General features: G+C 35.6%; 1 protein-coding gene across 5 annotated transcripts in view; it reads right to left on the minus strand.

The window, feature by feature from the left end:
* Positions 1 to 27,624, minus strand: part of LOC139965732 (phospholipid-transporting ATPase ABCA3-like) — a 69,911-nt gene that overhangs the window by 32,466 nt on the left and 9,821 nt on the right. For all 5 annotated transcript variants that reach the window (XR_011792375.1, XR_011792376.1, XR_011792374.1 and 2 more), the window contains exons 4-12: positions 26,156 to 26,187; positions 21,585 to 21,719; positions 17,017 to 17,145; positions 9,808 to 9,958; positions 4,226 to 4,340; positions 3,078 to 3,188; positions 1,223 to 1,366; positions 689 to 885; positions 165 to 365 (exon numbers count right to left, since the gene is read on the minus strand). Coding sequence is in view for 1 of the 5 variants with exons in the window: in XM_071968392.1 (XP_071824493.1) it covers positions 165 to 365; positions 689 to 885; positions 1,223 to 1,366; positions 3,078 to 3,188; positions 4,226 to 4,340; positions 9,808 to 9,958; positions 17,017 to 17,145; positions 21,585 to 21,719; positions 26,156 to 26,187 (1,215 nt within the window). In the remaining 4 variants the exon portion in view is untranslated. The remainder of the gene's footprint in view (positions 1 to 164; positions 366 to 688; positions 886 to 1,222; positions 1,367 to 3,077; positions 3,189 to 4,225; positions 4,341 to 9,807; positions 9,959 to 17,016; positions 17,146 to 21,584; positions 21,720 to 26,155; positions 26,188 to 27,624) is intronic.

The raw sequence follows: 27,624 nt of genomic DNA on the forward strand, positions 1-27,624 counted from the left end.
CAAAACCTTAGTTCACCTACAGTGCTACCCCACCGGGCCCCCCTTCATCCCACCACCTTCTCCTGATTACTCTGATCCTCGTTATACCAAGACCAGATTGCCTGTCCTAAGACCAGAAGGAGTTTGCATCGATAAGGTACTTAAAGTGACTGCAGTCCACTTACCACGTAAAGAGGAAAAAGAAGACAGCATCCACTGCAAGCATGATCAGAGCATAGGCCAAAGTAAAGCTGCCATCTACAGAGGGGCTTTCCCATAATGAAGACCACTGGACACCCACTCCTTTACTTTCAAATCGAGCAAAGATGGAGACTCCAAACGTAAGGGCACAGTTCGGCATTAGGCAGAGTAAGAACAGGGCCGGCCTAGAAAAGTAAGACAAAGAATAAGTAAAAGAGTTATCAAACATTGTTGTCATGCAAGACAAGTCAACGTGTGTCCTGGTAACATAGACGAAACTTTCAAACCTGAGAGGGGGTTATAACATTGTTCCAATTATCTCCAGAATTTATTAAACTTAACTCTCAATATCCAAATGAAGAAAGTGGTTGATAACAGAAATCAGGTCAAAGTTCACATTATAGATGGTAGGGTTGTTTTAAACTTGACCGAGGCAATTATTTTGAAAAGAACAAAAGAAATCGCGTATTACAATGGATTATCTACGGATTAATAAGGAAATTCTTACACGGGGGTATCGTCGACATCGAAGAAGCCAGCGGGGACGTAGGAAACATACCAGAGCACCATTCCAAATATCAGTCCGAGTCTAGCGTTTGTAAAGATGACGCTGATAGCAAAACTCCAAGTGATGCCAGCCAGCACCCACAACAACAGGAACACGAAAAGTGTGAAAATGTTACTATATTGGAAGAGGTTTCCCACCTATTGTGAAGACAAAAAATAAAATAAAACAAAAACAAACATTTATCATTCCAAGTCCACTCAGGTTTAAAGGAAGAAGGCAGAACGTGCTGTAATCGGTTGCTAACAACAGCACTCACCATGGAGCTACCGACACGTATGATCTAACAATTACACAGCAGACCAAATTCAAGTGAGAGTGCCGCTGTAATAAATCCACTAATTGCTGTATACTGATAAGACAAAGCTAACTGGCAGACCCATCAACAAAGGCCTTTGTGCAGTCCTACCAAGTTGCGGATGACATAGATATTTAGTATTCTAGAATGTTACGAAGATGCACCACCTTTGACCTTACCGTGAAGAGAATGGTGATAAGAACGATGGGAATGAGGAGGAATATGAGACTCTTGAGGAACCAAGCTAACCAGTGGATCCAATTATCCAAACCCATCATCTTCATACTCTCCTTCAATCTCAACTGCTTCTCAAGGACAATTTCCTAGTGTCAAAAAAAGGACAAAAATAGAAGATTTTAAATAAACCATCTTGGAAAAAGATATGGGCAGAAAAATGTAATGTATACAAGTCGGCAGAAAAAAATAAATAAAAAACAAATCTATATTATTTCTTGAATTACACGTTACCAATGACAACAATAAAAGCAATAACAGACCATTGTTTTGAACATGTGGATCAAGTTTATCTGGTTTAAGGAGAAAGACAATACCCATGTCAGAGCAAAGCTTGTGTTACATTTGTTTATTAGGTTATTACAGTTACATCTGAAGAGTTATGTTACAATTCATGTATCCACAATTCCTCTACCCTGAAAAACAGTTTTTGTTTCAACCCTAGTGAAATGTCTGGGGAACTGCACGTCTGCATAAGTGGTTTCACTTACAGTAAATGTTTCTGTGCAAATAGTCTGACTGTTTGTTATTTTACATACACCAGCTATAACCAGTGCGACTGATCAACACAAACTCAATTTTCACTGATTCCTGAGTTGACTTAAATTAAGATATGTACACAGAGAAAGAGAACTGTGACACACAGGTCTGACAATTGCAACAAATGGCTGAGATTGGCTATTGTGCTAGCATCTATACATATTCATACTTGAAAACTTCCACGGCTGGCTGAGATTGGCTATTGTGCTAGCATCTATACATATTCATACTTGAAACCTTCCACGGCTGGCTGAGGTTGGCTATTGTGCTAGCATCTATACATATTCATACTTGAAACCTTCCACGGCTGGCTGAGATTGGCTATTGTGCTAGCATCTATAAATATTCATACTTGAAACCTTCCACGGCTGGCTGAGATTTGCTATTGTGCTAGCATCTATACATATTCATACTTGAAACCTTCCACGGTTGGCTGAGATTGGCTATTGTGCTAGCATCTATACATATTCATACTTGAAACCTTTCCCAGCTGGCTTTTGTGATATTTAGCAGCACACAGACAACTTTCCTCCAAGCAATGCTTATTATTGTCTGGGTTTACCCTTTAAATGAATCTTATATCATACATTTTGTTAATTTCCATTTTAATTCAACATAATCTGTGTAAAGTTTGCCTTGTCATTGGTGGGGGGTTCTATATTGCCTACTACCAAGCAAATATTAGCTTATGGTGGATAAAAGACAAACATAAGAGTAACCAAGGTTCTTTATCACCAAAAGCTTCAGCTTTCATCAACTGCACGAGCCGACAATTTCTTGCTCGAAATGAGACTGGAAAGTAATTACGGAAACGAAAACACCTTGGTTGATGTTTTCGCCAATGGATCTGTAAACAGTCAGCAATTAATAACTCATTTCAGCCTTAGAAAGTCCCCCCCTTCTCTCTCTCTCTTTATATATATATATATATATATAGATATATATATATATATATATATATATATATATATATATAGATATATATATATAGATATATATATAGATACATATAAAGTAGAAAGTATTTAATAATCACCTAATAACAGCAATTCCAAAATTTTCATAAAACTTGTGGCTTCCTCCTTCTTCAACATTTTGAATGAAAGTGTTGATTTAAGCCAACATTTTAGTGCACTGTGATGGCACCTTATTATAGAATTACATTCAAACTGAACTAAACAGCTTTAAGCCTATTCTGGATCATGATGAGCGCACACCATGACAACAGAAAGGCTTCACTGAGAGATGATGATGTTTTACCTTCGTTATTGTTCCAGCTGAGTAGATGAAGGCAATACAGAGAACAAAGGGCAACAAGAATTCAATAGTAGTGATAAAGTCATCCTGGAGGTAGGCTGGGTACGGGTATTGCTGCGAGAGAAATACATTCAATAAATATTTAACGTTACATCATCAATGGGGGGGGGGAACAATACTAACAACTGTTCAATGTTGATGTGAAGGGAATATAAAGTTACAAATGAGACATTAAAAATTAAAAATACATATGCTAAGAAATAGGTAAATACTTTTAAAATGAATACAGACACAAGGAAATAGTTAAATCTTGACTAAACACCAGCTGATTGTGACCTAGACTCCAGATTATGGTCAGAATGTCCCTGGTAACGAACCAAAGCTTAACGACAAAGTAATGACGTCAGGACGAGGAGAAGTTTACCAGAGACCGTAGTAGTACTCTACTCTATGACTTTAATGAAAACATGCTGGTACAGCTTCACTGTTTGCTTCAACGTCAAATGAAGAAAGTGATGGACGTGACGATCAAAGAGAAACTATTAACCGTTTGTAACAAGAGTAACTTAAAAGCGTCAGTGGGTTTTTATAAAACAGAGATGGTGCAGTTCGTACTCTTTCAGAAACAGATGCAAACGGGATGCCTAGAATCAAATGGAAGTTTGGTTGACATATTGTGATGACTGTGAGGTATATCTGACACTTCATGCCATTGTGGAAACAGCACGACAACCAAAAATAAAGTAGAAAACATTATTATGATTGAGTTGTACAAATTTTATCTTGATTTGTTAAACACCAAAAAAAGGCTAACAGTTCAACAATCAGACAGATTAATGACACAGCGATCAGATTAACTACTCATGTCTTTGAGAATGACACTTGAAGCTAGATGCAACTCCGAAATGCACCTTAAGTCATAAAGAAGTTTTAGTAAAAAAGTGGATTAGTGGGAGTCTGTTTTCTAAATTGGAAAGTTGCCTATCACAAAGGGAAAAAAAAAATTCTTCAACAATCACAAATCATGGAGAATTACCTAATCAGTTTTCCAGGAAAATAAAACAAAAGCCTGAGCTACAATATTCAAACTAAATTTGTTTTCCCTTGCTGAAAAAGCAAAACAAAACAAACAAAAAAGAAGAGAAAATTACCTGAACTTCTGTTTCAATTGTTGCAAACGTTATGGCTGTAAACAAATCCAGGTGAGAACCACTTATCAACTTGTCAACGGTATTCTGAAGCAGCAGAAACCTGGTCTTGTATTCACTTATAAATGGAGAGATAAAAAATTAATGAAGAAAGTCAGATACCAGAATTCAGACTGCATCAACATTAAATGTACTCGCTGCATTATCTCTTGAAAGGAGACACAAACCCAATCATTATCGTTATTAAACACGATAGAGATAACACTGTAAATGAACAACTTTCTCTAAAACAGCTAATAAGCTAAATCTGTATTCCATATCATGATCCCCTAAACACGAGGCAGAAGACTTGAGCAAGTATAAAAATTACATCATCGAGCCAAATGTGTTGCTTCGATTATTATGGTTTATCTCTGTATTTTAACAATGCCATCTTAATGATGTCTCTGAAACAGAACAGGAGTTTTCTACGCTGTTTGAGGAGATCATTCATCAAAATGATGGTCGCTATCATATGAGTTAACAATGATGTTAGGGATATCTTTTCTCAACAAGAATGGCAGTGCCTGCATAGAACTGTCAAGTAGCTTAATGTTGGATGCTACGTTTTCACCAACATTACTACCAACCTGAATTGCAGCTCAGAAACGTCAACTTTTACCTTATTAACTTACCAGACACAGATTACATTGAACATAGTTTTGGTAGCCATGTTTAATAATCACAAGCAAACCATGGGGGAACATGTATACACAAACTATAGCCAAGTATTTGATATCAGGTATCTCTGTATTTGATATCGGGTCTCTCTGTATTTGATATCAGGTATCTATGTATTTGATATCGGCTATCTATGGTTTTGAAATCAAGTATCTATGTAGTTGATATCAGGAATCTATGCATTTGATATCTGGTATCTATGTATTTGATATCAGGTATCTATGTATTTGATATCAGGTAAACTATGTAGTTGATATCGGGTATCTATGTAGTTGATATCAGGAATCTATGCATTTGATATCAGGTATCTATGTATTTTCTTTTCGTTTATTTGGTTTATCACTTCACGTATCAACACAACAGATTCAACATAACATAAATTGTACTTACAGAAATGACAAAATATTTGATGTGAGGCTGTTGTGTATTTTATTCCAAGTGTGTGTGTATTTGATATTAGATATTTATAGATTTGATATCAGGTATCTATATATTTGATATGAGATATCTATAGATTTGCTATCAGGTGTGATCAACATATGTTTGACAGTGCAATGTTCGTTTCTCCCTTTTAATTGTTGTCTTATTTGATAACTGGTGTCTGAATAAATCGAAACCTGTTCAAACAACCTTTGCTGATTATTAACTACACTCTTTGTGTTTGATATACAGTACCGCTTTTAAGTAAATTGGAAAACCGCGCTCTTTATTGCGCTCTGTGCGTTTAAACCTTGCTCTATCTTTTGTTAAAACCTGCATTGAAATGCAGTTAATTGCGGGGAACTGTTTATCAGAGCGCAGATTCCGTCGGAAGGCTTCCCTAATTCTATTCATGCCAGCTAAAAGTGTGAAGTTCATTGTTACTGTCAGACGGTCAATGGCTGTAATCCTACTTAATTCCTTCCAATCCGGTAACAAAAGAATATCGATCGTCGCCGGTAGAAAGAAGACCGAGGGTTTATACTCGGTCAAGGGAAGGGATAGTGTATAAGCACGTATCTTGCACTGTTTAAATTCAACGTACAATACAAATGTCCAAGTGGGCGCAAAACAGTTGGTTTGATGGGTGAAACGTTAGCAAACAAAATTCCCGCGATTGCCGCGAACAATAAAAATTGCCGTTTAATATTCAAACAGTTCTCAACGTCCGTTCGGAAATAACAATATTCCTGAAAGTTATTCAGGAATCATGATTTTTCCTACCACAGATTAAGTGAGAAAGCCGAATTGATCATTTCCCGGGGCTAGAACAGTACAGTATACTGTTCTTGCAAGTAATACGGGCTATTCGCGCACATGTTACATTACGGAACTGAGTTGGTACTCAGTTGTATACTGCACTGAGACATTGCACGTTGTCACTGCCCTTGGAATTCCCAAAGTATACAGCTTCACCGGCACTGTTCAAAACAACAACTTCAAACGTTTTTGCACGTTCTCATTTAGTATGGGCCGATCCTACCTCTTAGCCTACATCGAAAGTTACGCCGTATACACCTCGCAAGAAAACCACGATAACCTTAAATGAAAAAACAATATTTTGCACTTGAAGAACTGACTTCCCTCAAAATGCAATGATAAGGTCTAGACCCAGTACTTCTTGATACATTGAGTTTCCAATTACTAGTCAAAAATATTTTCTGAAAAAAAGTACGATATTTTTCACAAAAATTGATGATTAGATAAGTGCTTCCTCACAATCAAAGTGCCGCCCCGAATTCGCTCCGCTTACGTAAAACTTCTATATATATTGCACGTGGAAAATACGAGTTTTTACACACATAATTCCCATTGACATTGGTCACGGAACATAAGTATGTCATCGACATTCGAACTTGCCCAAGTTCATTGCACCATGTGAACGACACAACAAACTGTACATGATTGTACATATTCCCGCCATCTGGACGCCAATTTATAACTTTTGGTGTAATATGCAAATTATGAATGGTAGTGTACTGCGCGGTTAAAACTTAAACTATTGCAACACACACAAATTCTGTGTTTTGTAGTAGTAACTTTTGTATCAAATGTAAAGTACTGTATGGTAGGCCTACTATAATTTATAAAAGACGGTTTTCCTCAGGCGAAAGGGAAAAGGGGTGTTTCGGTGAACTCGATCTCTTTGTATAGTACTTGGATACTTAAAATGACCATGATGTACATGCAGTTTCTATTTCTCTTTAGTAAGCTCTACTCATCATTTTAATCCTTTGCGGATCTTTTATTGGAATAAATTCGAAATGTATTGTTTGACGCCAGTATTTAACCAGGGAGTTGTTTCCATAACAACTCCCTGATTTAACGGTAAGCATTTCTTAAATTGTTGACTGAGCTTCAAAATCCATTTTCAAACAAGTCTGTTAATTTTCATGAAGGTTTTATAAGAAATCGACATACAGCTAGGGAACGAAAGTTGTTCTATAGTATCCAAATAAAATACATGTTTCTCGTACTGAGATCTGAAAAAAAAACGGGCGGCCATTTTTCTTCTTTTCATGTGCTGCTACTAGTTTGGAATATGTTCCAACCTTTACAAAATAATTTTTAAGGATAGTTTAGATTTCTTGTAATCCGAAAAGAAACTCGGGAATCAGGAAAAAGGAGGCCAATCAATTGCACGGACGAGAAACATGTTTTGAATTTAACCGGCCCTGCTTCAAATTTGTTGGGTGGAAGTTCTTTTTTCTTTTCATTCTGTTGGAACCAATGGTAATTTATATAAAAATTCACACAAGAAACGCTTAGTAACACTTTATTATTTCTTCAAAATGTTGCCAACTATTTAAAGTAAACTTATCCTCCGTCATAACAGAAATAAGACCTGAAGTTGTGCTGTCGTCTCTTTCTGAACAGGGAGATCCATGTGGTCTTGCCAGATATTTAATGCATAAAATATTTACACCATATGAGCTTTTAAATTGTAATGTTAATGGGATTAAGAAAAATGCACTTGATAAGGATAGGGTATTTGCAATTAGGAAATGTATTATGGAGCAGTTTCATGTACCACTTCACATTCAGAAAAGAGTTTGGGGACAGTGCATTAAAAAGATGGACACAGCCAACAGAAATGCTAAGAGATAATTAGCAATGGCAGTCAAATCTTGAAGTACAGTATTTTTTGGTATATTCCATTTCCTCTATTTTTTTTGTCATCATATATTTAAACTTATTCTTGATGTGAAACCTTTGAAGACTGTAGTCAAAAAGAACTACATGTTAATTTTGATCCCTTGCATGGTAATTTTAATATTTTATTATTGTATTTTTCATTGTTGTTGCCTTTGTAAGTGCAATGTTTCCTAGTCTAATAGACAGTGTGTTGCTTTTAGTTTGCTTTTCTAAGCGTGACACTGTTGTACTGTTTTCTTTTATATTATTAATTTATTTGCTTTGTGAGTGCAAAGCCTAACTTTTCTTTTGGAATTTTTAAAAGATTTAGAGAAAATACAGACTGCTTGTTTCTTTTTAGTTTGCATTTCTAAGCTTTAACACTGTTGCATGATTATTCTTATTTTATAATAATTTGTTTTTTTTTGAAACAAGCCATTTGTGCTTAGGATTCTTTTTCATTTTGGTTTCCAGGATATAACCACAATTATTCTCTTTACAACTCCCTTCAGTTAGTGACAACCTTCGCATTCGTAAGCCTATGAACAGAACTCTATAAATCAGTGCAAAGTTTCCTGGCCTAATGTGCTTAAAGTTCACACAAAACGCGAGGCCTAATGTTACTACTAAAAATGATATGTTACCCCGAAAGGATAAGGCACGAAGTTTCCTTCTTGCTTTTTATTACTTCTGGTAACCATAACATATCGGGGAATAAAATAAAAACGTATAAAAAAGGTTTTGCCCTTCAACAAGAAACTAATCTCGTTTAAAACTTTCAGTCGAAGTCGTGAACTTAGTACTCGTACACTGGCCTAATGTGCCTAAACTCAACACAAAACCCGAGGCCTAATGTTACTAGGAAAAATGGTCCATTAATGTTACGGCGAAAGGATAAGACACAAAGTTTCCTTCTTGCTTTTTATTACTTCTGGTTACCAGAACATATCGGGGAATAAAATAAACACGTATAAAAAGGTTTTGCCCTTCAACACGAAACTGTTCTCGTTTAAAACTTTCTTTCAGTCAAAGTTGGTAAACTTCGTACTCGTAGGCCTACTCTGGATGTTTACAATTGTGATGTTTATAACGGGTGTTGGTTACAAGCGATAGGTTTACACTACCTCCACGCTATGAATAGCGTTGTATCGATCCGTTCACTCCCATTGTGTAGGTGGTGAATAGCGAGCGAGGGGAATTCGCGTTCCTTTGTTTGAAACGTGGGGAAAGTCGCGTTCCTTTATTTGGAGCGCGGTTAAGTACAGTTAAGCTGCGTTTTGTGCTGAATCGCGCTAATCTTTTCCAATTTACTTAAAAGCGGTACTGTAACTTGATTGAGGATATGTCATATTTTGAAAGCAAACCTGAGTGTGTACAGAAGATGATATGTCAGGTGAAGAGATGACACAGTTTCAGGTTGATAGGGAGAGTCTATGGGGACTTTATGTGTCAAGTATGCTAGCTGAGGTATCAGACCTTACCAGGCTTTCATACTTCTCTTGACCGTAGGTGAACTTAAACCCAAATGGTTCCCACTTCTCAGCGAGTGGTATAAGATTTGTCAACTGTCCCAGTCTTGAGATAACAAGTTTACAAGATAATAAGTATGATTACTCTCCACTGAACTTATATGACATTTGAAAACTTAAAAAAAAGTATTACCTACAGTATGCTACCTGCTTAAAGTGTTGAGACTCAAAATAAAGACAAATTACATGTAAGAAGAAGAATGCCAGAGAAATTGAACTCACTTGCTAGTTCTAGGGCCTGGAATCTGAAAGCTGGGATAGATCCTCCTGGTATTCCAAGTCTCACTTGACACAATCTCATGGTGAAGCCGGATCCGGTAGCTGGTTTCAGGAGGAAATTCTGTAGCATCTCTGTCTATGTCGAAGAGAATCGCTAGGAAGAGAAAAACAACATTAAAAATATGTAACCCGAGGAGTTGTTGAGATGTTGAAATAGTACCGTCAATTTACAAAAATAATGATAAAGATTTCCCTAAAACTTTGAAACTCATGTTGCATTATAAACCCTGTAATAGTGACCAGTTGAAGATATTCCACAAAAAGCACTGGTTTTGCTATTTTATCTACATTGCTATAGATATATCACAGTTCGAATGTTGCATTTAGGTAAAGGTAAACCATTCAAGTACATTTATCTAATAGCAAAATGAAGATCTTGTGATTCTACACAAACTAAAGCACATTTCTCATTGGTTGCTTAGTTATGAAGAATGACAGGGATTCTGAGTACTTATCCCTCTTGGTACTAGGGGATGCACCGGATATCCGGTCCGGCCGGACTATCCGGCCGGATAGTGAGATATTATCCGGTTCCGGTTCCGGCCGGATTTTTTTCAAAATCCGGCAGGATCTTTTCCAAAATCTGGCCGGATCTTTTTCAAAATCTGGCCTGAATTATTCCTCAAAAAGGTGTTGGTAATAACTTAAATCAATGTAAACTATTTCCAAAAATTAATAAAAACATTCAAAGTAAGGAAAAATTAGGTTTAACATGTTTAATTTAATTTTCTCAATGGTCTGACCGACCCACTGTTTCTAAAGATCCAATTAAATAATCTTTTTATTCAGTACAAAGTATGAGATTTGTGAAATGGAGCTTCCCGTTTTAAAACAAACTTCATGGGTAGTATGCAGTATTTTTCCAGCAAACAAATTTACATATTGTATCAAGCTTGTCAACAATTATATTGTAGTTATTTTATTAAAGAATGTAGATTACACCACTTCAAGTCATATTTAATCTCATAAATGGGGTCTTAATTTCACCTTCTTTATAATATGCGTAAACCTCACCTAAGATTTGATCCTTGTTTCATAATTCTACTTCTTATTAATGATTTTCTTTTGTGTAATGAAAAAATCCGGTTCCGGCCGGATTTAAAAATTTGGATCCGGTGCATCCCTACTTGGTACCATAAACTTTGGCAAAGATCTCCAGGAATATATGATCCTATAATTTCCCATCACATCCCAAACTTCCCTCCCCTTGTCCCCCCCTTCCCCCTCCCTCATCTACTACTAATTTCCTCTTACTTGTCATGCTAGTAATTATTACCATTGCATGTCATACACACAAATGAATGTGGATACTATTTAAAACCTACATATATGCACAATGAGTCAGCATTTTACACAAACCTAAATTATCTAATACTGTAGTTGTGGTTTGTACCTACTGGTATGAACTAAAAACCCAGTAAATATAATTTATTAGAGAATAATAACCTTTTAAATTACACAACTAGAACAAAAAATCAACTAGAAAAAAAAATCAAACAAGTAAGATATAATGATTACACACCCTCTCACATGACTTGATGTAAGCCTGTTGACGTAGCTAATAAAATATTACACACACACCCATATACATACATATTTATTCATTATTGTTTGTGTTTCAACAGTGTTACAGATACCTGTATGCTATGACAGCCTTGGCAAGATGACCTTCTTCATGTGTGCACAGAAAGTCACGTTATATAACGTAAGATGTACACACTGACCTGAAAACCCAGTGATTATAATTTATTAAAGAATAATAACCTTTTAAATTACACAACTAGAACAAAATATCAAACAAATAAGATAATGATTATACACCCTCTCACGTGACTAGATGTGAGCCCATTGACGTAGCTAATAAAATATTACACACACACCCATATACATACATATTTTTTCATTATTGTTTGTGTTTCAACAGTGTTACAGATACCTGTATGCTATGGCAGCCAAGTGGCAGGATGACCTTCTTCATGTGTGCACAGAAAGTCACGTTATATAACGTAAAATGTACACACAGAAAGCTATGCAGGTTTCATCACCAATTGTGTCCACAATTAACATATACAGGTACAATAAAAAAAATGCATTGCAAAGGAGTACAACTTTGGTGTATGGTGTACAGTACGTACATGGCAAAAACCTCTGGTTCAATTAAGTGGGATTCTATTCGTTGTTGCACAGTTCGTTAGCACAGTTTTGTTAGCACAGATTTGGGCATTAATAGGCTCACACTTCACATGATTGAATGATTTGGGTACAAATTTTGAACAGGCTATCTAAAGAATGATGTAATGAAAATATCAAATTCAAGGTTTTCTCTAGTCTCTAGATAAGAAACAAGTTCTTATTTGAGACACTCCAGAAGAGAGTTTCGTGGTCGCACGTTACCACAACCCTACGGTACAGTATATCTCTCTACCTTCCATTAACCCTATGCCATCTCAAATTTTACCTGGTTTTTACTTTTCATATGGGCAAAGCTGAAAGTTATTAAACGTTCTAGTACAGGAAATATCTCATCTACAGTGGCTGACATAACTTCTCCCTAACAAAATTTTCAGTGTATATACATGAAAACACTATGAATCCCAAACTTTCTGTTTTTGTTGGAATTTAGAAATGAAATTTGCAGTCTTTGGGAAACATTTGACTGCAGTATTTCTCTTTTCTTTTTCTTTTTTAATTTATGTGCAATTGCTTTCTTAGTTTTCCACAACAGTGTAAAGTTAAAGGAAGCCATTTATTAGAATTATTCTGAATTAGGAAGGAGGAACAAGGGCAACCAAGTACAACAAACCAGCCACCCTGCTCACTCATTTCCTAGAATAATTTCAAGCCGGATATGAACTTGATTTTGTTCCTTTCTCTCGCTTGTCCATGTATCATTTAACACTATTGATAATGTCTTAAAGGCAAGCAATACAGAAAAATAAATAAATAAAACACTACGGGAGAATGGGGGTGGAGGGTGAAAAAAGAATTCTACATAAATTGGTTAAATTAATATTATTTGCACTTTTTATTTGATAGAGGTATTCCTAACAATTTCCAATTTGTGTTCACCCTGCTCATTAACCTGTCTGTATTCTGTGTGTGTATTTTTCTGTCACTGTTACTTGTCATTGAGCCTCTGAAGAAGATCCTGCTAGGATCGAAACTTCAGGCCTTCTTACTTTTACACAATTTCCAATTTTCAAATTAAATTAAACTGTTAGCAAACTGCTTATCCACTAGAGAGCCAGTGTAGGAGAATGTGTAAAAGTAGGTTGGCCTGACGTTTCGATCCTAGCAGGATCTTCTTCAAAGGCTAAATGACAAGTAACAGTAGCAGAAGGGACAAAAACACGCACAGAATACAGACAGGTTAATAAGCACGGTGAACACAATGAGATACATGTAAGGGGATTAGTAGACAAGGGATGGAAAGAAGAAAGAAAGAAAGAAACCAACAGGGGCAGAGGAGAATTAGGAGATAAACAGTGGAGGTCCCTCCAATGTTTATCTCCTAATTGTGTTCACCGTGCTCATTAACCTGTCTGTATTCTGTGCGTGTTTTTGTCCCTTCTGTTACTGTTACTTGTCATTCAGCCTTTGAAGAAGATAGGATCAAACGTCAGGCCAACCTGCTTTTACACAATTTCCAATTTTGTGAGAAATGTCTGCAAAGTTGCATTCAGCATAATCTTGGATACTGTACCTATTGCAAGTCGTGTACTACTGTATATATATGAGAGATATCATGATTTCATAAATACCAAAGTCACACTTACAGTGTACTCAGTAATCAAGTCTCTCGATGTGTTTCTCACAAGATGCCAATTATTCAAAAGATGATTTAATTTGGAAACACATCACCTTTTCATGATCGTTTAGTTGGGCCTTACGTAACTTACATCCACTTAAACCTGCTATATGCTTGTGTCCAACACATAAAAAAACCCACAAAGTTCTATTCTTTCTTTCTAAAATTTGCTACTGTATATTTCATACTAGTATAATACCACAGGAATAATACCTATAGCTCCTTTCAGGAACGTTATTTGGGTCTTACATAACTTACGTATTGCTCAAACCTGCTATATGTTTGTGTGTCCAACACAAAGATAATTCCACAACTATTCTTTCTTTTTAAAATTTGCTAAGTTGTACATTGCATATAATTTTAAAACCATAGGAATAATACTTATAACTCCTTTAGGCTGCCCACAACAATTTCAGATGTATTTCTACTTCCTTAATAATAAGGCTTCTAGACTAACTTTTTTCCCCATTATTTGCAAAAACCTGTATTTAGTATTAGAGCAAATTGTAAAATATAACCACCACAGTCATGATAGTAGGTAAATGGTAGAAAGGCTGTGGTAAATTTTTCTTCTCTTTTTTTTTCTTTCTCCCAGTTCAAAATCAGCAAATGTCGGCAAGGAACTTTTCATGTAATAAAACTGCATTTACAGTATAGTTAAGAGCAAATTGTAAATTTAAATGTTACAATCATGATAGTAGGTAAACAGTAGAAAAGCTTTGGTTCCTTATTCTTCTCTTTTTTTTCCTGTTTCAATGCAAGTCTTGTCAGCAAAGAACTTTTCATGAAAATCCGGGATACGTTTCATTTCACTTCCTTAATATCATAGGCTTCTAGGCTATCTTTTGTTCTTTGTAATAAACTGCATAAAAAGTTTAGAGCTAATTGTAAATATAACCCTAACAATCTTGCTAGTAGGTAACAGTAGGAAAGCTGTGGTCCCTTTTCTTCCCCCCCCCCCCCCCTTTTCAATGAAAGTCTTGTCGGCAAAGATCTTTTCATAAATATCCGGGATACGTTTCATTCCACTTCCTTATAGGCTTAGGTTATCTTTCTTCTTTGTAATAAACTGCATTTATAGCTAAGAGCTAATTGTAAATACAGTAGAACCGTTACAATCATGATGGTAGATAAATGGTGGAAAAGCTGAAGTATATATTTCTCTCTTTTTTTCCTGGTTCAATACCAGCAAAGAACTTTTCATGAATATCAAGGATATGTTTCATTCCACTTCCTTATGGGCTTACACTAGGTTATCTTTTCTTCTTTGTAATCACTGCATTTATTGTCAAGAGCTAATTGTTAATATAATTGTTACAATCATGATAGTAGGTAAACGGTAGAAAGCTGTGGTCCTTTTTTCTTCCCCCCCCCCCAGTTCCAATGAAAGTCTTGTCAATACCAACAAAGAACTTTTCATGAATATCTGTGATACGCTGCATTCCACTTCCTTATAGGCTTAGGTTATCTTTCTTCTTTGTGATAAACTGCATTTATTGTTCAGAGCTAATTGTAAATATAACTGTTACAATCATGATAGTAGGTTAATGGAGGAAAAGCTGAAGTATATATTTCCTCTCTTTTTGTTGTTGTCCTGGTTCAATGCCAGCAAATGTCAGCAAAGAACTTTTCATGAAGATTTGTGATACATTTCATTCCACTTCCTTAAAATTATAGAATTAGTTTATCTGTTTTCTTTTTATAAACTGCATTTTGTAGTTAAGAGCTTATTGTAAATATAACCGTTACAATCATGATAGTAGGTAAACGGAAGAAAAACTTGGTTCCTTTTTCTTGTCTTTTTTTCCCCGGTTCAATGCAAGTCTTGTCGGCAAAGAACTTTTCATGAATATCCGGGATACGTTTTAAATATTTGTCCGACAATTCATAGCACACATCTAATACAAAATAACCAAACTTGATTCATGTTTAAGCAGAAAAAGATCTGGTGTAAACAGTCTTCAACAAGAGCTTTTGACGATATAAAATGTTTGCAATATGTTAATTAAACCAAAACATTTAGTATGTGAAAACACTCTCATGTCACTATTCAGTGGGGGGGGGGGCTACAAAACAAGCTTATAAGCACCTAGAGTATATATATATATCACTCAAATAGAGTAATTACACCAGTTGTAAGAAATACAGATTGCTTGTAGATTGCTACACAGTTGTTCTCAATTGACCTTGTACAAGAGTAGTAGAATATAGTTAGATTTTGTTTATTTCTTGCAGTGACATGGAACTACTGTATGTACAGTAGTAGCACAACAATTGCTGTAATATCCAATTAATACATTTGCACTTAGGACTATGAACTACTGAAGCCTTACTACTGACACATTCTGGGTCTCTATATTTTTAGGTCTTTCACATTTTCCCAAAGACTCAACAGAGAGTACATTTATACATAAATTATACTACATACGATACCAATTCAGTCCTGTATCTTGAAAGTAAAAAAAAAAAATTATGCTCATATAGCAAACTTAACTTTGCTAATATATACATATATCAACAAAAATAATAAGAAAAAAAAATACTAAAAAGCAAGAAAAAAAAACATTGGATTGGAAGTCTTTGAAAGTCAAATGTGTGTGGATGGAATTTTCTTACTTTGGAGTTTTGTAATACATGTGCAAGATCATTTCAGGAAAAGGAATACCTTATATACTGCTATGTGAATTACATGAATTTGGTTTCGCCCAAGAAACAGTTACAGAACCTTCGAAATGGTATGGTATATATTCTATGCTCCCTCATACAGTTAATGACACAGAAGTGCACAGTGTTGAAGGCACACAGGCTGCAATAGTTCCAACCACAACCATACACTATATATGGAAGGCATATATACCTCAGTTTCTATCAGGTATTGTTCTTCTGTAGTTTTGTATTGTAGTCTTGTAGTTTAGAAGCTCATACTTCCTGTGACCATATATCTTTTACCCCACCCCACATAGCCAACGGCAACACTAAATTGTTGGTACGTTTAAACCATACAAAATCATACTTTCCTTAAGATGGACTGACCGACTTCCAAGAGACTTTATGAAGAAATGAGTTTTTCATTGTATAAAATAAACTTTTATGTAATCTCCTGTGTTCAACAAGATTTGCTCTTTTCAGTCATCAAAGGTAGGTTCAATACTTTAATATAGACTAAAAGGCAGAAGTCATTAACTACATTGAATGAAGGAGAAGAGCATTGTAAAATGACTTGATGATGAACATGAGTTTAAAAAGACTGCAAATCACGCTGACAACAGCTAAATAACTGTCAAACACTTATTACAGCTGGACTGCTAAGCATCAATTATTCCATGAAAAAGAATAAAACTCACCTCCATAATAATACTCGGGTTCTTCAGCTACTACCATTGCTAGTTCTTCTTCTGAGCTGAAATCTTGATGCGATATTTGAAGGCTTGTGTTACCAATGAAACCCTCGACCAATGTAAACAATTCAGTTGCTGATGAAACAAAATATTGAAAGTGTAAGTGATAACAAAAAAAATGTTTATCTATACATATATATATATGTATATCTATATATATGTATATCTATAGAGAAGGAAAATCCAGAACAGTGAAAAAACTTCCAGCCTCCACCGGAATTCGAACCAGGGCCTCCAGCTTTATGCGTATATATGTATAAGACCTCAAAGGTTAAAACATGCAACACACCATTCTAGAGAAGTGCTGCCTTTTTTGTTAGTAACATTTGTCAAAATCTTGTGGCATAAAATATATTACTTGGACAGTTAAAGGAAAGACAAAGAATGCATTAACTATCATATTCTACTTTTGTCCACAGAAATTGTAACATAAACGAGGAAGAAACTTCAAAGACATTGCAAGTGAATAAAAATAAAAAGAATATAGAGAATTATAATTGTAATTATTTATAAATATATCAACTATGTATAATTCTCTAATGAACTAAGCAGTTGGTTATAAGCTCTAACTAGTAACAACTGAGCATTTGTAACCACACAAGGTTAATCAATTAGATTAACAGGTATCCAACTATGTGTGAATAATTCAAGTTTCGGTCAGTGTCAAAAAGTAATATCCCCATCTTCAAACCTCCTCCACATCCCCCTAAACAAAATGCTACCTTGACTTTTGACCTACAGTCAGTTGATAGCTTGATGTGTGTTTAAAACTGTAAGTGACCACACATCAGAGAACTCAGTATCACTAGCTTGAGTTACTGTGTAAAACTCCTCCAACAAATCCTCATCGAGCTTAAAAGATAACCAGCACATTCAACTTGGCTACGTAAATAAACAACCGCTTCCCAGATATCTTAACAAGTATGCAAATGACACAATTTTTGGCCAGAACGGAAGTTGCTTGCCTCAGTGGAAACTTTATAGACGCTTGGAAAGTACAGTACATGCATATATTCTGTCACAGAATACTACTGCAGGAAAGTTTTAATGAGAAAAAAGGGTGGAGATCATTTGTGTTGTTAGCAATGACCTATAATCCTTACATTATCAAAGAAAATATGCTACTTGATAATTAAAGCCAGCTCCCTGTTTTGATTTGGGCAAGTTTTCAAAGGATGCCTCAGTAATTTGCAGTTCATTTGCTTGACTTGAGCATAGAACTGCATTTCAAATATATAATGAAGACAAAGTTGAAAGTACTTCAATTCCTATTTGTTGTAACAGAAGCACTGAAGCGCCAAACTACAAGTAAATGTGTCAACTTAAGTTTTAAAGTGTGTGAATTAAGTTTTTAATGTGTGAATTTGAGACTTCCTAATCTGAACAAACAAGGCCTTAAAAATATAGTTCCGAACGAATTGAAGATAGGAAAGATTCCACCCACAGAAACAGAGATCTAGGCAATTTAGGTGGTAGAATGGGAAGAAATGACATCGACCAGAGAGGTCCAGACATTGAGGGAGCACAGTGTTAAATGGTTACCAAACAAAGACATGGCAAACTAGGGATCCCACCAATCAAGGACTGGCATCGACCAGAGAGGTCCAGACATTGAGGGAGCACAGTGTTAAATGGTTACCAAACAAAGACATGGCAAACTAGGGATCCCACCAATCAAGGACTGGATAGCTCAGTTGGTACTACAGATTGCAGGACTTGTAAAAAACAACAAAAACAAAAAACCGAGGGCACTGGTTTGAATCATGTTCCAGCCAAAAAAACCTTCATTTTACTCTTTTCCAATGTTTTCAACAAATTCGGTCATTTTCCGTTGTTCATTTACTTAATATCATTTTGTGTTAAAGACTTAGGCTTTACAATTAAGTTAAGATGAACATCAATATATACCACTGTGTTTCAAAAAATGCACGGATAGTCATATATCCATGTTGTGTGAACGGCACAAGCTCTATCAACCCAGCCTCGTACTTTATTTTTTGTGGAATATTCTGAAAGCAATTCACTGTGGTTTTTCCAAAAGAGTTTGCTCAACACTGTGCTAGTTTTGAAGATCTGCAGTACTTAACAGGATTTAAGCATCTTAATTGTTGCATAAACTTTCGATCGAATTGATTAATGACCGTTTTAATTCCAGCGCTGTCTTTACATGAAAATCAATCCGAGGTCGTAGCCGACGGATGAGAGAAATTATTGTAGTGTATGGAGAATCAACCTACTTCTTTACTTTCTATTATAAAAGATAGAATTTAAGGGATTAGAGATTTCAAAATGTCTCAAACAAGAAAGATCAAGGATAAACACCTGTCCATCCAGTGTCTACAAAACAAATACTGTAGAGCACTAATGGAGATGCTGATGGTACATTTATATAGGCACATATATGTAAAGGCATAAATAACTTTCATCCTTTGTAGGTACTTTTATTGATTTCAAAAACACCAAAAAACTTTATTATGGGTGCAAAATGCTGTTAACATCTTTGTTGTTCTTGTTGTTGGAATTGGTTATGTCCATGAACATAAATGGGAACATGTACATGTATTGTAGACAAACTGTATGCACAATATTTTAGCATGCTACAGCGGTTATCTATTACGGCCTGGGGTTGATGATATGTCAGGGTACAGTGAAAGGTATGTTAATGGCCCATAAAACCCTACTAGCCAGGCAACGTCAAGCAATAAAAGACTGCAATTTCAGAGATTCGGTAGACTTAAATAACGGGGCGGTGATACACCTGTCATCAAGCACCAATGACTATGCAGTGAGTGTACAGACGACTAGGCTGGTGGGACCTTTCATCATTTTCCTTCATGGCCTCAATGCCTTGTAACAGAACTGACATTTGCCAAATGCCTCATTTGATTTAATCCCTATAAGGCCAATAAAACACCAAAAATTTACTACAAATCAATGGACTTTGATGTCTATATTACCATAGGCTCAATGAAATAATCAATTTCTAGGCAGGGGGTTTAGTCCTGATACTATTCCCACTAGAAGGTTAATTATTTAACTTCTTGGTGATTATAAAATTGAAATCTGTGTTGTCTACTGTTTTGCCTGAGAAATTCTTCCAACCGCCTACAAAACAAACTCAACACACTGAGATACTGGATATATATTTACATGTGTGTGTAATCACTAATTTATTCTGGTTTATTGCTGTTGTCAAGTAACCGTAATGGATTGAGAGCAAACACAGTCAGATGTAAAAATAGTCTGTTTTGTTCTTATTTGCTTCCCTTCATGCATCACCTTCAGTGATGGTATAGGAACAGTTTCCACTTTTTCATTTCTTCCTTGAAGTGCATTGATTACAACATATACAATGATGATGCCATACATTTTACGACAAAACTATGATCTAAGGTGAAGAAAACTAGCGGGAAGATTGAACACAACTTTATCCAGAAAATTTTGGTCATCAGTACTATAGGCTGCTGGTACTGCAGAGTAGTATTGAGATTATATATCTAATACATCATGTTTTCAATTAATACACTAAATGAAAATGAAAGATCACGTCCTAAAACCACAGTCCGTTTCCAGCGGCAAACACAAAGTCGAATATTACAAACTGAAGATCATAACTTCTTTCTTAGTTTTTTAACTAAAGTAGTGAATTATCATCCATAACCCAACTATAACTTGACAAATTCCATTAAAAAACAACAGGAAGTGTAACAGAGCCAGCCTAAGTAAAGGATATGACCCACCCAATGATGTCATCTAGATATCAACATTGAGTTTTTGTCACTGTTCCTGACAAATTTCATTTCTTATCTCAGTAAAACAAAAATTCATACATTCTTTGAAGAATAAAAATATTCTTGGTTTGTGTGAGCGTGTTTGTGTGCTAAGTCACTAAGTGCATGCATATTTACCCCCCCCCCACCCTGTTTAAAGAATGCCATTTACGTCAATGCAACTCTCCAAATAGACATCAGACATCTTATAGACAACAGATATGTCCCCCCCAATGAAGTCACCTATATCTACATTGAGTTTTTGTCACTGTTCCTGGCAAAGTTCATTTCTTATGTTGGTAAAAAAAAAAAAAATCATATATATTCTTTGACTTCGTTTGTGTGAGAGCATGTTTGTGTGCGTGCGTGCGTGCATGCATATTGACCCGTTTTCTTTCAAAGATTGCCATTTACAATCAATGCAACTGTCACAAAATAGACATCAGAAATGTTCTACGGATTATTCTCAGTTATTTCAAAATCAAATGCAGTCTGTGTAATGTTCAAACAGGGCTTACTCAAGCCACAGCCAATTTTGCATTATGAATAATAAGGTAAAGAACTTAAATGTTATGTGCAAATATGTGCTCCTAGTCCCACCCCTTCCTCACCCCTATCCCTAGTCCAAACCCCTATTCCTAGTCCCAACCCTATCTCCCACCATATAAGTGCGAACCACGTTTAATATGTGACTTTTTCCAATATCTGAAAATGGATTTGGCACCATCACCATTATTTACTTACTCAAGTTATTCTTTGGGTAATACACGAGAGCTGGACAATTTGTTCCATTGACAAAGCATCCCTCCAGCTTGTCTAGATCAAGATTGCCCGATTCAAAGATAGCACTACTTTCTCCAAAGCTTGGCTGGTAGATAGCTGTGTAAAGAAAAGAACAACTTTATAACCATACAGTACTTAGGTACACATCACCTGGCTGTATTTGTTTTCGGTCAACTAATAATAAAATTAACCCTAAGGATTACCTAAAGAACAATCAATTATTTTGGGGACCCAAAATGGGTTACTGGGGAATCCTTGAAGTACTAAAACATTACCAACTGCTAAAGCCTCTAGAAATCGAATACATACCTTCAGTGGTACTACTGTACGTAGGTAAGAGTGGAGTAGGGTAATTCCAACACCTACCAGTTCAGATATTTCAAGTGATGAGCTTACCTGTCTCCCCACAACCTTACCGATCTGATTCTTTCTTGTCTGAGTGAACTAGTAACTGGTCAATTACTGTCAAAGCTCCTCCATCTCTAACCAGAAGTGACCGGTCGTAGGGGGATTATAGTGCTAAAAAAAAGGTCACCGGTTCACTCAGACACGGTACAGTGAGAGTGCTAAGGTTGTGGGGAGACAGGTAAGCCAGGAACATAGTTAATATTCAAGTTCCTTACCCAACAGTTAATTGGTTTGGATACTTATCAACATGGTACTTACCTTACTCCACTCAATATATGTGCAATATCATCCTATACCGTATATTTTAGCAATGCAACTCCATCTCATGACCCACTTTCACAAACCACTTCTCTCTGTCAGCCTGTTCTTTAATATTTATCATTTCAACCTTGTTTCATGACAATTCTTTCTCTCCAGACCACTCAAAAAACAAAATTCTGATGCAAAATGCCAACTAGAAGACAATTGACTTTTCATAAAATCCCAAAATTAGTCAACAGAGTTCATGACTAACTTCAGACAACATAGATGGATGCATTTCTATACAATGGACAGACTTTGAACCAAGAATGGCCACTACTGTAGGTGACACTTGACTTAAACTATATTCCAAGCGTCCCACTAACCAACAGAGTTAATTACAAATTCTCAGACACCCATGCATTTCTTTTGAAGGAAATATGTTTTCAATATTTTCAATCAATGAAATAAAAGGACCCCTAAATGTCCTCTGAAATACAATCTTTTGGACTAAACTTGAATGACACACCAGCTAACTAAGGCACATTTTATGTCAAGGTGTCACTAAAATCCATGAAAGATCAAAGCAGGAAGAATCCCTTTTGACATATTTGGACAGACAGACTACTGTACATTGATACAAAAGCATATCTACTTCACCAAAAGCCCCATGAATCCAACTACAAAAACAGGATGTAATCCAACTATTTTACATTACTGTCACACTTCTTATTCACATACTAATAAATTCATTTCTCAATGTCACCTGGTCAAGGTACCATTGAAAGTACATTTCTACAGAATTTTGGTATAAAAACAGCAACAAATTTGATACACAACACAAGGAAGTCTGCTATGATTATGAAACTGCCTTACATATTCTCCCTTCATTTTGTCATGCCCACAGCCTCAATATTTTAGCATTCAACTATAGTGCAGTATGAGTGACTAAGTTGTAAGTCTATAGTCATTTTTTCCCTGAAGTGCAATATTGTTAAATTGGTATTTCACGACAAAAGTTGATGGTATTGACAATACCGTTGTTCATGGTAGATGATTTTCAGTAAGGGGACTCTTAAAGTGTGTACACAGCCAGAACCATAAATAATATCTAATTCACTTAACACTGTAGATTACCAGACAAAACAACTCAAAAGAGCCAATTGAAACAAATTATTAACTTGTTCCCTGCCAGCTAGATAGTATACAATCAAAAATTACCAAATTGCATCACTAATATTGTTAACATTCCTAATCTGAGGTTACAGTATAAACACTCACAACTAACTCATTTTCATGTCTGTTTCACAAGAATATGAGTATAAGGAAGTGAAACATGTTCAAGGTAGTGTTTTCGGTGCATGCAATATAAGGAGGTTTATTGCACACCAATTTTACGAAATCCAACAACTTGCTGTAAGTATACTTAATCACTTATTTGCGAATAATGAACGGTAGGATTAATTGCAGAGGTGGGAACGAAGGAAACCTTTACCATTTGTGTTTAATACAGCACTGACAGTTTTTCAAAATTTAAAAAATGTGCTAAATCCAACTTCAAGTGACACGGCACTGCCCGACTAACTTGCAGGGTCAACTAACAGTGTTCTGCTCTATGACAAAAGCACAGCAATATCCTCCCATGAGCATCAAGATATCTACTGGGTCCGAGATCACTCTATTGTGAACAGTTTCAAAACTATGAAAAATTTAAAACAGCCTTAGAAATCAATCCAACTGAAACCATAGCCTTCTATGATTACGGTTACTCAACTCATCAGCCGTAATCTGGGGACAACTACTCAAGCCTTTTGACGAGTTGCACACTTACTACCATCTCGACAAGATGACAAAATTCAGAAAATTGACGTTTTGACGAGATAACAGATCTCGTCAATGCAACAATTTTCTGCAAATTGACGAGTTGCACACTTACAACCATCTCGACAAGATGACAAAATTCAGAAAAATGACGAGATAACGGATCTCGTCAATGCATCAATTTTCTGCAAATTGACGAGTTGCACACTTACTACCATCTCGACAAGATGACAAAATTCAGAAAATTGACGAGTTGACGATTTTCTGAATTTTGTCATCTTGTCGAGATGGTAGTAAGTGTGCAACTCGTCAATTTGCAGAAAATTGTTGCATTGACGAGATCCGATATCTCGTCAACTCGTCAATTTTCTGAATTTTGTCATCTTGTCGAGATGGTAGTAAGTGTGCAACTCGTCAATTTGCAGAAAATTGTTGCATTGACGAGATCCGTTATCTCGTCAACTCGTCAATTTTCTGAATTTTGTCATCTTGTCGAGATGGTAGTAAGTGTGCAACTCGTCAATTTGCAGATAATTGTCGTTTTGTCAAGTTGGTAACTCGTCAATGCAATGTCCCTTCTACGCTTCCGTACCTTTGATACCTACTGGAAGGTATTTGAACAAGACATCCAAATCAATATTTTTATAAACTGTGTGTAATGCTACAGATTTGATTTAGAGACTTAACGATGATGAATAACTGTGAACAATGAATATATGTTCAATCCATTTGAGAAGTATCATAGCTAAACTAATGCTCTTATGTTCCTCCGTACAGAAAGGATACTTGGGTAATTCCAACAACATTACAGAAGATATCTATGCTTTGCGTCCAAAGTTCAAAACTACAGTATCTTATTTTGAAACGACTGAATTAGGGCATTCATGTCCAAATAATGTGTGAATGTTAGATAGCTTGGACGAACATTACTCAAGATTTAACCAAATTCAAAATACAACAAAAGTTACAAACAATCTTGTCGATCCATTTTGAATACAGACAAGGAGACTTTTTTGGAAAATGAATAATTTCCACTTAACCAACCACAATTGTTTTGGTCAAAATAATAATTCATTTATAGGAAGTTCAATCACCAACTTAGTGCAACATTACAAAAAATTCAATGTACAATTTAATTATAGCTAGGGAGAAGAGCTGTGGTGTGGGACAACCCTAAGGCTGCAAACCATCGTACTATATCTTTCTCTTAAATATATAACAAAGACAACAACTACAAATTATGGGATTTTTTTCGTAGAAAAACGTGCCTATAGCAGGAAAGTCTAACTCAAACTGATCACACGTTGGCATTTTGGGTGATAAAATAAGAAGGGCATTGACCGGACCGGAGAGGTCAGGACATACGATGGCGCACAGTGTTAATAGCTTACCAGTTCGTTCTAGGCAAGGTAGAACAAGAGTGCTTAGATTATGGGGAGACAGGTTATTGAGAAACAAAGTAAATACAGAATAAAATAAATAAAGTGAGGATTATTCCATTCTTTCTATGAAGTTGCTGCTTAGAACTGTAAACATATCAAACATTTTTTTATTACTTAGCTCAATGCCTGGATATTTTTTGCACGAGCTTAACGATCATGTTATTCAAATACATACAGCTCAATACAGATCACATTTGAAACAATGAAGAAATGAGCCGGTCCAGAGATATTGACGTGTCTTTGACAATGTTGGCAATCCCTTTTCAAACTTCCCAAATGAAAATGTGACAGAAAAGCCATTTATTAGCAGCAAGTTTTAATTTAGTTGCAAGAGATTGATGACTTTGGTACCATTATAACCGTTTAAGCTCTAAATATTAAGTTTAATAATCTCACAGATTTCAAGTTACCACTCACACTGTGCAAATTCGTCAATTTACACACTAACAAGAGTATGATGCACTGTATGACCCAAACATTCACATATCATATATATTAAAGCCATGGACCATGAATGATTAAGACAAAAACAATTACAATTACAAATACAAAATTAATGAAAATCTGTAGCAAGATCTTTTATTTCATCTACAGTAGAGCTGAAAAAATAATTGTACTTACAAAAACATATCTGTTCTTCTGTTAACAGGGTTCTAAAGAAAAAGAAAAAGAGAAAAGGCATTCTAGTTTAAAGTTGGTTTCAATACTCAATTTCTGATGGGTTAGGAAGCCAACAGAAAGATCAAGTAAAACTCCATGCATGATGAGATGGTTGTGGAAGAACAATTGTTTCATACACCTTGCCTACTCTTTTAAGCTGAGTGTACAGAGTAGAATAACAAGGCATGTGTGTAAATGCCACACCCATGCCTGCTCCCAGTGTCACCACTCAACCTACCCCATCTGATGTACAAGAGGGTTCCTAAGCATGCGACCACTTTCTCAAGTATATATTGAGGGAGGTGGAACCACCTCATTAATATTATTATTATTATTATAATTCATGTTCACTACGGTGCAGTCATGGTGAACAAAGTTACTTCAAACAATTGAAAGAACAGGTCTATCCAAACTGCTGTTCTCCAACTAGAAATTAGGTAAATCCTATCCATGGAAGACGCCATTTAACAAACACTGCAAAGCAGCAATTTTTGTTATCTAGGTCAAGAGAGTCTGGTTCCCAGTTTTGATCCAAGATCATACATGAGATCCATATTCATGAATATTTAATTGTCTATTTTCAAGTAGGACTACTCTCATGTCTATCTGTCATGTCATGTGCACAACTCTTAGGGCGTTTCCTTTCAAATTAATAAATCAGGTCGAGTCAAACTAAAGTATTTATAAAGATGAGGCAACTTCACTGGTGGTATATACACTACAAATATGATGTGCTTCAACCTTGTGTCAAGGAAACCTCAAAACAAAACAAAATTATAACCAAACACCAGAGAGACAACACTCCCTTTCTTACCAAGTAATTAAGTTCGGACAAATTAAAAACTCTACGGTCTCATCGTAAGGCATAAAAGAGCAAACAATGCAGTTAGTTTGCAAAAGTGCATGTACAGTATAAATGTAGGCATATGTATTATTATTTCTACACACGTTTTTATCATAGCAACTCACACCTAAATGAGTACATGATAACACATGGAAATGAATTGTTGTGACAGCACTCAGCGATAAATTCATTATATAGTCCTTGAAGTGTGTTTTGTTACTGCCTAAAATTCCCTGTTACCTCCAAGCCTAATACACATTTGGGATTTGTTAGATCTTCCTATCCTTGCATTAAATGCAAAATCTAAAACTTGTTAATTATTCACAAGTTAAGCAAATCTACAATATTATTCTTTCTCCAATTTCTTTTTGGTTAGGAGGACCATTTCTGTCAATAGAATTATTATGAGTTTATCCTCATGAATTAATAGTTCTCTCAGAAATAATTCAATAGTTGACAGTTGACAATACATTCATTCAATGTTACAAGTTACAATGAAACTCAATCCAACAAAATGAACATTCAATGAAATCAGCTTTCTTGTAAACTTAACCTACACAGTCCCTCAATTTCAAATTTCCTAACA

The sequence above is a fragment of the Apostichopus japonicus genome, chromosome 3 (genome assembly GCF_037975245.1).
Source record: "Apostichopus japonicus isolate 1M-3 chromosome 3, ASM3797524v1, whole genome shotgun sequence".
Lineage (NCBI taxonomy): Eukaryota > Metazoa > Echinodermata > Holothuroidea > Aspidochirotida > Stichopodidae > Apostichopus > Apostichopus japonicus.